This window comes from Amblyomma mixtum, chromosome 3 (genome assembly GCF_055824585.1).
Source record: "Amblyomma mixtum isolate Tamu chromosome 3, ASM5582458v1, whole genome shotgun sequence".
Taxonomy (NCBI): Eukaryota; Metazoa; Arthropoda; class Arachnida; order Ixodida; family Ixodidae; genus Amblyomma; species Amblyomma mixtum.
In genome coordinates, this window is record NC_143014.1 from 407,413,952 (window position 1) to 407,426,213 (window position 12,262).

Below are 12,262 nucleotides of genomic sequence, written 5' to 3' on the forward strand. Positions count from 1 at the left end.
CGGCGACGAAGGCAGGCGAGGCCCAGGAGCTTTTGTCCGAGCAACCACCGTGAATGCGGAGGCGACTTGGCGGCGCCGGTCACGCTGGCGGATAATTGAAGAATTCTGTGTCCCCGACTCGCGTTCTGGGAAATCGGCGGGGAGGCAAGTTCATTCCCCTGCTGGAAGACTTCGGGAGGTTCCTTTCCCGCTGGGCTGGTTGAGTCAGCATTCTCCCCCTCTCATCGACCCAGCTGCGTTAGAGTGGAAAAGCTCGCACCTGCCCAGCCGTGGGTGGTGACAAGAACGTCCCCTTCGGTCCATCGGATTGGACAGTGCTCGTCGACCATTATTCCCCAGCCAGGGATCTGGGGAAACCGGACGATATTTAACTCGGCCGTGAGTGTGGCCGAGGAGCCTGCTAGCTCCAGTCGACTACGGTTGACGAAGACGTTGCCCTTCCACTGAGAGCCATTCTCAGCCCCGCTCTATGTAAATAATGTAAATATGTGAATACAGTTTTTCCTTCACTTCCCCTACTCCCCGTCTCCGGCCCACGTTCCTACCTCCTTCGGCATTGCGGCGGTGATCCTGGACCCGATGCCTGGTGGGACACGCTTCTAGCATCGACAAATATATCAACTGGTGGCAGCGGTGGGATCTTCCACGCTTGGTCCTGGCTTCAGCAGTGGTGAGCGCTTGACTTTCTTTGAGAATCTGCCAGGCTTGATAACTCTGGAAATTTATCACTTCCTGTAGATTGTTTTTCTGCACGTGCTCGCTTATGCATTTCACGTAGCAGCTTGTATTGAAAGTCCTCGTTCGGAAGTTGCCATGGATTTGAGCAGGCTAAAGAAGCCAGAGTTGATGTTGCTGTGTGAAAAGCTGGGTATTGAGGCCAGGAAGAGTCACAGAAAGCCGCAGCTGATTGAGGCTATTAGGGAATGTGGTGCTAAGGAGGGAGACAAAATTTTGGAGACCTGGGAAGTCATTCAGGAGGGAATCAGGAACGCTAAGGAGGAGGCCGACAGGGTTGAAAAGGAACGCAAGGAGGAGGCCGTCAGGATTGAAAAAGAACGCCTTTGCCGCAAGGAAGCCGCTAAGAAGGAGGCTGACAGGATTGAAAAGGAACGCCTTTGCCGCAAGGAAGCCGCTAAGAAGGAGGCTGACAGGATTGAAAAGGAACGCCTTTGCCGCAAGGAAGCCGCTAAGAAGGAGGCTGACAGGATTGAAAAAGAACGCATTTGCCGCAAGGAAGCCGCTAAGAAGGAGGCTGACAGGATTGAAAAAGAACGCCTTTACCGCAAGGAAGCCGCTAAGGAGGAGGCTGACAGGATAGAAAAGGAACGTCTTCGTCTCAAGGAAGCCGATGAAAAGCAACTTGCTTTAATGCGTTTGGAGTTGCAAACCTTACTGGCGAAGCGCGCCGAGAGGAATTCGACATTAAATCAGGAGGTTCCGGCGCGAAGTGAAATTAAAATCATAAATGAAAACTGCGTGTCTTTGCCCGTTGCCCGCGTCGCAAACGAGAGCCCGCTCGGGGTGCGTCTGACCGAGGCAGCCATCTCCCAAAACCTGCCTAAGCAGCATCACTCGATTTCCTCAAATCGCTCGGATATGCTGCCCAAAGAAAAGGGCCTTTGTTTTGGAGATAACGCTGCGCAGGTCCTTACCACTTCGAAGGCTCGTGAATTCGCAGCGCCAGCAGAGCACGTAGTTGAAGAGGGCAAACCTGACAGCGACTGTGGAGCTCCAAGCCAGAGCGCGGCGTTAGCTGAAAAGCGCGATGCCGCACAGATTGTCCTTGCAACCCAGATAGGCGTAGGCGCAGCGCAAAAAGGTAGTCCTCCAGAAGGCAGTCGCGCGCTGAAAGTGGCAACTGCAAGTTCTATTGTAAGCGAGGAATGCGCCTCAGCGCTGCCTCGAAACAATGATCAGTTCAACGATCAGGGAACGACAGCCGCTCGCGACCAAACACCCGAAAATGAGTTATGCTCCACTGAAACCAGCGTGTCTTTGCCCATTGCCAGCGTCGCGATCGAGAGCCCGCTCGAGGTGCGTCTGACCGGGGCAGCCGTCTCCCAAAACCTGCCTAAGCAGCATCCCTCGATTTTCTCGAATCGCTTGGATAAGCTGCCCCAAGAAAAAGGCCTTTGTTTTGGAGATAACGCTGCGCAGGTCCTCACCATTTCGAAGGCTCGTGAGGTCGCGGCGCCAGCAGAGCACGTGGTTGAAGAGGGCAAACCTCAACCTGTAAGCCCGAAGCCTATAAATTCTCACAGTGGTGAGCCAGAGCCGGCTCTAGTAAAGACTGGCGATGAAACGGACGCCGGCGACTTAAATTGTGACGGCTCCGCGTTACCTAATGACGAGCCAGCCCAGGACTTACTCACTACTAGCACAGGGGTAAAGAGTACCAACAGTAGTGCAAGCTATAGTGAGTCTTCCGAAGGAGGCGCAAATGATGAGCTGGGGCTAGGTGAGGAACTGAAAACGAATCTAGTGTTGCCCCACTCAGATGGCTTTCTCGAACTCCTTCGTGTGGACAGAGAAACGTTCACCGCTGAGCAAGAGAAAGACCAGACTCTACGAAACTTGAGTCACCAAAGTGACATGGGTGTGTCACGGAAGAACATACCTTTCCAGCTCCGTTCTGGCCTGCTGTACCGCCAGTATAAGGATAGGAAAGGTATCCAACACGACCAACTTACTGCCCGCGTCGCGAACGAGAGCCCGCTCGAGCTGCGTCTGACCAAGGCAGCCGTCTCCCAAAACCTGCCTATGCAGTATCCCTCGATTTTATCAAATCGCTTGGATATGCTGCCCAAAGAAAAGGGCCTTAGTTTTGGAGATAATGCTGCGCAGGTCCTTACCATTTCGAAGGCTCCAGAATTCGCAGCGCCAGCAGAGCACGCGGGTGACGAGGGCAAACATGACCCAGTAAGCCTGATAAATTCTCACGGTGGTGAGCTAGAGCAGGCAATTTTACAAACTGATGATGAGGCGAACGCCAGCGACTTTGCCTGTGACGGTTCCGCGATGGCTAGTGACGCGCCCCGCAAACCAACAGCGAGGGTTTCCACGGAGCGGCAGCGTATAGAGGTGGCCAAACGGGAAGAATTAATTAAGGGGAAAGTGCGGCTCTTGTTGAATGCTCGACTAAAATCCAAACCGCGTAGCCGCCCCAATTTGGCACCTCGGTGCTCAAGAGTTCGCACCCGCCCCGTGGGAACACAAGCCAAGAGAACGCAACGCGCGAACCCGATCCGAGAGAGACGGATACGCTGGCACGGCATTCGCACTCGTCCGTTCCCTTCTCGCGTTCTGCTTTCTGAGCGTCAGCCAAACTTCAGAACCACGAGACTTGGACGAGGAACAGTTAAGGGTCCCAAGCTGAAATTCCTAGCCTTGTGTCCTGTTGCACCTGCTAGAGCAGCTATCGGACCACGGCCGCGCAGGGGGCGGCTGAAAAATAGGAAGCAGTAAATTCCTCTGATCGCAACGCCGTTTGCAGACGGATTCGAGGAATAATCCCGTCTTGAGTTGAATGCTTGTTTCTTTTGTTCATTTAACTCCCCTGTACAGAAATGCAAGCTGAAATTCCTAGCATTATGTAATGCCTCATCTGCTAAAGCAGCTGTCGGACCGCGGCCGCGCAAGGGGCGGATATGACGCATAATCTCATGTTGAGTTTAATGCTTGTTTTTTGTCTTTTGTTCATATCACTCTCCTATGCGAAATGAGAGCTAAAATTTGGAGATTGGCATTGCCGGACTCAGTTTACATGCGTTGCAGTAAAGTGCGAGGTAATGGAAACGCTGATGGCCTCAGCCGAAGCTTTCCCGTGTAATGCCCTTTCCTGACTCCCCAGACGTTAATCCGCTATGCAAATTTGTATTTTGTTTTTTGCTTTAGCGGGAATCATTTTTGTCTGTTTTGTATGTGTGTTCAGCAGCTCCACCTTCCCTTTGTGCTCTCACGGGCGGTGGCTTTCTGTGACATACACCGTGCTACGGCACCCCCCAAAATTTTAGGAAATTTTTCCCTTTTGGCTAAACAAGCTCTGTGTATTCTGGTTTGGTCAAACTTGGAAACTTTCGGAGGAGGACGTAAATTTCACGCTACAGCTCATTTTCTCTAAAGAGATTTTGTTGACCGAAAACAGCTTGGCAGTTCTTGAAGTCAGTTTGGCGCTTTCTGCTTGTTGGGCTTTGGACTTTGCTGGTTGAGCTCGTTACAGCTGTCAACGAAGCAAGAAGAACCTTTGGGCCCAGCTGTGACCAAAGGCCGAACGGACACAACTCCAGGTCTCTGCGCGCAGCAGCGTTGGCTGCAACCACTACGAGACCTCTTCGGGCGGCGGACGTGCTGTTGTGTTTCTACCCCCCCCCCCCCCCCCCTTAACTCTCTTTGTGTGTTCCCGTCACACCTGTGTCCACTCGGACCACGTGGGCCCGATCATGCAGCTACCGTGAACATTCATCGAGGCCTGCTGTTGTAACCGTAATTCGGACCACGTGGGCCCGATCAAGCCGCTATCGTGAACATTCATCGAGGCCTGCTGTTGTAGCCGTACTTCGGACCACGTGGCCCGATCAAACAGCTACCGTGAACAATCACCAAGGTCGACAACCCCGCGACGACCATGGGAAGTGGGATGTTTGGAATGCCCCTCCGAGCCTCAGCGGATTAGTGTAGCAAGAATGTCGAGGGCCATTGTCAGCAGAAACCCCAGCGACCACAGCGGAGATGACCACTATAGCGGCGACGAAGGCAGGCGAGGCCCAGGAGCTTTTGTCCGAGCAACCACCGTGAATGCGGAGGCGACTTGGCGGCGCCGGTCACGCTGGCGGATAATTGAAGAATTCTGTGTCCCCGACTCGCGTTCTGGGAAATCGGCGGGGAGGCAAGTTCATTCCCCTGCTGGAAGACTTCGGGAGGTTCCTTTCCCGCTGGGCTGGTTGAGTCAGCATTCTCCCCCTCTCATCGACCCAGCTGCGTTAGAGTGGAAAAGCTCGCACCTGCCCAGCCGTGGGTGGTGACAAGAACGTCCCCTTCGGTCCATCGGATTGGACAGTGCTCGTCGACCATTATTCCCCAGCCAGGGATCTGGGGAAACCGGACGATATTTAACTCGGCCGTGAGTGTGGCCGAGGAGCCTGCTAGCTCCAGTCGACTACGGTTGACGAAGACGTTGCCCTTCCACTGAGAGCCATTCTCAGCCCCGCTCTATGTAAATAATGTAAATATGTGAATACAGTTTTTCCTTCACTTCCCCTACTCCCCGTCTCCGGCCCACGTTTCCTTCCTCCTTCGGCACTGCGGCGGTGCTCCTGGACCCGATGCCTGGTGGGACACGCTTCTAGCATCGACAAATATATCAATAAGTCCAGGAGCGATTTGGCTGCACGTAAACATGCATTCCAACGGCTATAGGCTGTTGCAAGTCCGGCTACTATCAAAGGTTGGTTTTACAGCCGGAAAAGCAGAAATGAGTACTGGACTCTGCCACTGATTACTGCTAGATAATCAGCGGCATCGCAGGAATCCCCAGAATTACGGATTTTTTCCGCTCTCTCTGAGGACAGATCAACACTGCGTTTCTTTTGCATATGTCAGACATCATAATATTATATATCCTACCCGCACTTAAACCCGTTTCACTGCGAGTCGCCAGACGCTGGAGCCATGCCGCTTCGGGCCCCGAGTGCTCACTGGAGAAACTGTTCATTCCTGTCAATATATTTCCTTACCATGCAGATTAGACTAAACATTTATTTCGAAGCCGTAGTAAGTTCACATGTGATGCTATTAAGGGGGTTTCAAATTGGGCTAGTTGGTAGTTAACATGGTCAAACATAATTGCGCTTTTGAAAAGACGGGACAAAACAGGGACGACACAAACTCTCGTGCGCAAAATAAAAAAAAATCTGAAGGATCTGCTTGGCAGCGTGACGTAAGTGTGTGGGGCTGTCGGACAAGCAATATCTAATCATAAATGGCACAGTCTCCTGTCATCCGAAAACGTTGTAAATTATCCGCAAGATACGAATGATTGGTTGATGCTACTGCGTGTATTTTCGCTTTCTTTTAAGATGCTCAAGTAACATCCCGGTTGTCCCTTCGGAAAAGTAGTCGGGAATAAAGCTGCAAATTTCGCACCTGCACTCCCTATAAACAGTGTGATATCAAAGTGTCAACTAGCACATTGTTTAGCGCGAAACGCGTCTCATTCGTGTATTTATTTATTTATTTGCCCACGGCACCCTTACACACCACAGTTGGTGAGAGGGTCTGTACAAAGAAAAAGAAAAAACAGTGGCATCACCACTCTCAGCCATTTAACTAATCAACATCACGCCAAAAATGAATAGCATAATAAGAATGAAAACGCAAGTCACAAAAGCATATATACCTCTGGAAACCTTGAAAGCGGCATTCATTCCTTTGTTACCTCATATACGAGGGGGTACCCAAAAGAAACCGGACTAAATTTTTTGGTCGACAAAGCTTCTGTGGTACCGCGTTTTGCCACTAGGAGCGCATAGAACGAACATTACCGAGTCAGTAAGCCGAGTGCCGTTGTTGAAGGAGGTCAGACTAGTTTAGGCAGAGCTTTAGAGTGACGACTGTTTTGTGTGAACGTCGTTTTTGCAATGGCTGATTTTCGTGAACAGCGTGCGCCGGTGAAATTCTGATTTTTGCTCGGAAAAAGTTGAATGGAAACTCTTGAAATATTAAGAAAGACGTACAAGGACGATGCTATGGGGACAACTCAAGTGTTCCTGAATCGAATCTTGAATCAAAGCAACAATCATGCCAATGGAAAACTTCAAACTCACCTCGCCTCAAGAAAGCTCGTCAGGTAAAACCAAACCTGAAATCAATGCTGATTTGTTTTTTCGACGTGAGAGGAGTCGTCCATTTAGAATTTGTTCCGCAGGGTCAGACAGTTTAGCCAGGCTTTCTACTTGGATGTTTTGAAAAGATTGGGCAACAGTGTGCGGTGGAAGCGGCCAGATTTGTGGTGGTCGGGTGACTGGTTTTTCCATCATGGCAATGCCCCTGCTCACATAGCCCTGTCTCTACAACAATTTTGGACCAAAAATGGCATGACCCCTATTCCTCAACCCTCATACTCTCCCGACCTTGCCCCGTGGTACTTTCTTTGTTTCCTAGAATGAAAAAAAAAGGTGAATGGAAAGCGTTTCGCTGATGTTGCTGAGGCGAAGAAAAAAACGACGGAGGCACTGTCAAGCATCACAAAAGATGAATTTAAACAATGTTTTGAAAAATGGAATGAAAGATTCGACAAGCGTATCATTGCAAGTGGGGAATACGTTGAATGAGATTGACGGTCTGTGCTTAAAATGTGAACAAATAAGTTCAAACAAAAATAAGTCCGGTTTCTTTTGGGTACCCCCTCGTATGAGCGTCATTAATTCGACAGCGGCACATATGCCGAGGGGCAGTAAGCGTTTCATAACCATAACCCCCGCACCCCCCTCCCCGTTATGAAGAAAATCCAATCTAATGCATTTTAAATGAGGACGTACACACTGAACAAAACATCTTTTGTAAAAAAAAACAGCCCTTTCAAATTTAACTTCGTCACTCCTGGCCGAATAGCATAAAAGCGTTAACTGGTTACCATTACAAATCGTTCTAACAAACCTGTGACCTTCTTTTTTCATTGGTGGAATTTTTTTTACAAAAACCTTTTATTAAATAAGTAAGTGTCGGCTCGCGGACCTTCCAGAAGGTGTAGTCTGCGGAAAAATTGTAGATATTAGGATATATTTTTTAATAGAAATCCGTGTACTACCAGAAAGCCTCGTGTGTGCATCAGGTCAAAACAGTGGTTTGACTTGTAAGTAGATTTAGGATAATAATTCATAAGTTTATCGGTTTCCCTGAACCTAAAATTTGGCGAAAAAGGAAGCTCTTGCTTGTTCTTATGCTTTCACAAAACTGGACGAAATGGGTAAACGCATTACACAAGAGTCGCTTCATCCCTGCATAATTCAATGTTTGGAAAGGCTTGTTGTCAAGAACAGTACAAAATAAAATTATTCCGGAAGTCATAAAAATTAGTACGTCTCTACATAAAATCTGCTAATATGCAGCATTACACATCTGGACAATTTTCAGGCCCAGTTTGCACAATAAGGTGTGCCTGTAGTTAAAATGTGCTAAGCGAAGCATTTAACAGGCAGCATGATCGGAGGTTGGAGATTTTTAATGAAAACGAGTATTGTGTTCAGCGCAAAAGAAAATGGTTTACAAACAACGCCGTGCACCACGCCTAGCGAGGCTATGTTCTGAAACATCACCGTATTACACACTGGCGCTGGTGTCTACTCGGTTCAAGCACGCTCTGTACGGATGCAATGGCCATTCCCATCCCATGTCGCCATTAATAGGGGCTTTAATGGACTGAGCACAAAGGAGAATGAAATCGCTTTAGAGTCAGGCTCCTTGAGGGAGGGAGTAGAGAAGGAAAGGCGCGGAGGTTAACCAGAACACGGTACCCGTTTGCTGCTCTGCACTGAGGGAAAGGGAAGAAGGAAAAAGGAAAGAGAAATGAGTAAACCTAAGCCTCCTTGAAAGAGCTGAAACATATGTGAGTGCGACATTCCCGGTGAACTTCGGAGATTTTATAAGCTTATATATCGTGCAGCAGGCGGCCCACGTGCTCTGAACTCTATGAAACCGAAATTTATGAAATGTATACGTGTACAATTACACGAAAACAATAATGATTGATGTGCGATGCGCAGCAAGTACCTCACAATGAACACTCAAAAAGCTGTGACATGACCCAGCCCCCATATGAACTGTGCGATGTGCGATGGTCATGATGAGCGAACGTCATATATTTCTTATGATGAGCTACAAGAATTAATGCTACGATATCTATTTTCATGGACGTGACCTTGGAATCCGAATGGGTGTGGATAGACCGCGTATGCCCTGAGAGCAAATGGGATGTGCAGCCAGATTAAAAAAAAAACATTTTGCGCATGTAACTCACATGCGGCCGTCGGAAGTTTTTACGCGCTTACAGCATGTGTTTATAAAAAAAAATTATATCCTTTCACAGCGATGCACTTCAGTAAATAAAAATACGCATCATATTGTCACTGGAAACGTCTCAGCGCAAAAGCACCGCCGAAAAACGTACTCAAATGAACATTTTAGCGTACTGGCACTTTTTTGCAATTGTTTCTATTTTCTTCTCACCTGGACTATTCCTCGTGAGCAATGCAATGTAACAATAACATGGTGAAGCTGCTGAATTATCTCGCGACGTAGTACTCATTCAGCAATGAACTTATTCACAAAGAACTTATTCAACTTAATAAGACCTTATTCATCAAAAAACTTATTCAACGTATTCTCATGTTTGCGTATTTTATAAATGTGTAAGAGCAAGGAAAACCTTTCCTTTTATACTGCTTTTTACGCTACCACCATCTTTCTCCCTTCGTCCTGGAACAGGCTGAAAAAAACTGGGGTTTTTATTATTCCTTTAGAGCATTAATGAACATCTGCATAAAACCATAGCTAGAAGCTGCTTGATATTGGTCGCCCGATCTTTCTTTGAAGTAAGAACTTCAGACGTCCATAGCGGCTGCTGTTCCTAATCCTCAAGCCAGAGAGCCACGAGAGTGGTCTTGTTTCCTTTGTGTGAGTCGAGCATTTCTTTCTTTCTGTCTAGAAATGCTAACATTCCCCCCTGACTTCGGTGATTCGTGTCTCTGAAGGAGAGAAAAATTGTCGCCGCCTTCGTATTGAGATAACATCTTTACGGCTATCCAACGATACGCACTCGTATTGGGTCTGCGAAGCTTCGGAAACCAGGGGCCTCTGATATGCAGACCCGATGCACGACGCGCGAGCGTTCTGCCGTCAGTTGCGCCTATACAATCTCATGAGTGCAAGCATACAAAAGATAACTTCGCACAGCATGCACGCGTGCAAAACACGTTCAAACACATGCACCTGCTGCTGTTTACAGAGTGCGATTCCGACCCGTGCGGAGCTGGCAAGGATGGTCTGTAGACGTGGAGAGCGTTCTTGAGGTAACAAATTGCTTTCATTCAGCACGACCTGCAGGTGACGCCCATGGCCATCCTGTGCGCTCAAATTAGATAGCTCCTGAAGGCATTGAGTGCAAAGCAGTGTTTGCGGCAGCAGGTGCATACAAAAACCACAAGCAACCGCAGAGTTTGGCCCCCAAGACGCGATTTCAGTACCTTTTTCTCCATGGCGTAGCATAATTAATGAATGCACGCGTGTACTCAGTTACGCTGTATTAACGTTATTGTCGCTATCAGTATGCCGTATATTTACACATGCTTAAGGTGACCGAACTGTATCGAACCGCTTCGCATTAAAAGATAGGAAAGAAGAGGTCTCACTGCTGATGGGCATATGCTCCATTGATCATAGACATAACTCCTTCTTACTTCTGACGTCGAAAAAAAAAGTGCTGAATAGACACAAGCCGTGTTAACATACCGTGACGCAAGCTGCAAAAGCTACTTGAGAACCACCTATTCGCTCATTTTGCAGAGGTCTCGCGATACGGCTATATATACTTACTCCACAGCGATTATCGTAAACGGGTGACAGGCGAAGAAAGAATACATAACACCCAGCATCGACATAAGAATATGGCAATATTTGCTATGCTTCTTATTCAAGCCGAAAACCCTTCGAATTCTTTTTTTTGGTTTCGGAGCACCCCAATATCCGACGAAATGATGCAGCAGACTAGTATGTAATAGGGAACTTCCCCAAGCCCAAGGATTTACTTACTTCGTGTACCAGCACGAAGCAAACAGTTCCATGGGCCAGCGGAAATATTTGCATCGTGCGGGCAGTGGTACGCATAAATGCTGCCTAAACCGCTCTAATTTCACTCCCATATATACCACTTCATGAATTCGTCACGGCAGTATTTCCGACGGCATGCGAGAAAACACCGCATACAAGCAGGTACTTACTCTTCATCACCTCCTTGTCGAGGCTGCCGAGGCGGCGGAAGACTCCGATGAAAGCCGACGTGCAGGGTGCCGACAGCCCTCCATCCTCCTGGCCCATCCTCAGCACCTCCGGCAGGGCCTTCTTCAGGGCTCCCTGGACCACTTCCCTCATGGAGGCCTCCATGTCCTTCCACTTGGCAACCAGCTCGTCTTCACCATCGCCATCGCCGATCGTCGCGCGCACACCGCGAGGTCCCGCCGCCGTCAGCACGAGCACGAACGACAGCGCCAGTCCGAGCTTCCAACCTGGCATCTTGGGGCACCCCGCGGGAACTGGGGCTCCTTACGCTCTGTGCCCTTACTCCTCGCCGTCTGGTCTAAGTATTCTTGCTCTATTCGCTTCGTTTCAATTTCAGGGGACGTGTACAGTCAACTGCGCTCGCCTAGAGTACACGGTGTCTCGACCCTTGCGTTAAATTACCTAGCAGTGCTTTAGTGGGCGTCTTGCCTATACCACCGATTGATTGAAATTTAACTCATCTCGTCTCACCTTGTTACTTCGTTCAAATGAGCTCACCTTAGAACAATCCAGCGTTTTTGGAATCGAATGAACTCTCACGTAAATCAGTGGGCATGAAAGTGGTGCAGTCGGCCCCGCGTGGTCGCCCAAGGGCCCCGTGTTTCGGTTTGAACGGCACTGCCGCGCAGGAACGAGGCGGTTCGCTCTTCGTAAGAAGAGGAGGATTACAGGAAAAAAAAAGTTAAAAAAACCGCAGCGAGTGAGAGGAGGAGCGCTTGAAAATTGGGTTCGAAGTGTGCGCGCTTTCGACGGCGGCCGCGCCAGTGCTCCCGTGCCCGCCTCGACTCGTCACGGGGCGAGGCGTACGAAAACGTCCGTATTTGCGCATAACTGGAGGGGAGGACGGACCCGCGCGTGGGTGAGGGCCGCGTGGCACCGAGGAACAGAGCGGGAGAGGAGGAAGTGCCGTTCCTTCTTTTTGAGGCCATCAATAGTACGTGGCGCTGACGGCTTCGAACGAAAGCAAAAAGTTCAAGAAAAGAGCAAGCTGAATGTCAGCTTGTCCACTCGTATCTGGGCAGCCCTCGCTATTCACGCCAACCGCCGCGGTCGCCTGTCCGAGGAGTGAGCAATGAAGATATGGACAGGCGATGGATGAACAGGGGACGCTGATAGCGTTCGATCTCGCTTCTGTATTAAAAGTGCCGCAAACCGGGCTAGCGAACACTTGATGGAGGACGAGGCAGCGGCGCGAATCTCAAGAGGCTGAAGG

General features: G+C 49.3%; 1 protein-coding gene across 1 annotated transcript in view; it reads right to left on the reverse strand.

Annotated features, from left to right (window-relative positions):
- The window catches only part of LOC149357529 (nose resistant to fluoxetine protein 6-like), a 48,765-nt gene extending 37,482 nt beyond the window's left edge, over positions 1 to 11,283 (reverse strand). The window contains exon 1 of the mRNA XM_089577941.1: positions 10,992 to 11,283. Coding sequence (XP_089434067.1) covers positions 10,992 to 11,283 — 292 coding nt within the window. The remainder of the gene's footprint in view (positions 1 to 10,991) is intronic.
- Positions 11,284 to 12,262: the final 979 nt, after the last annotated feature.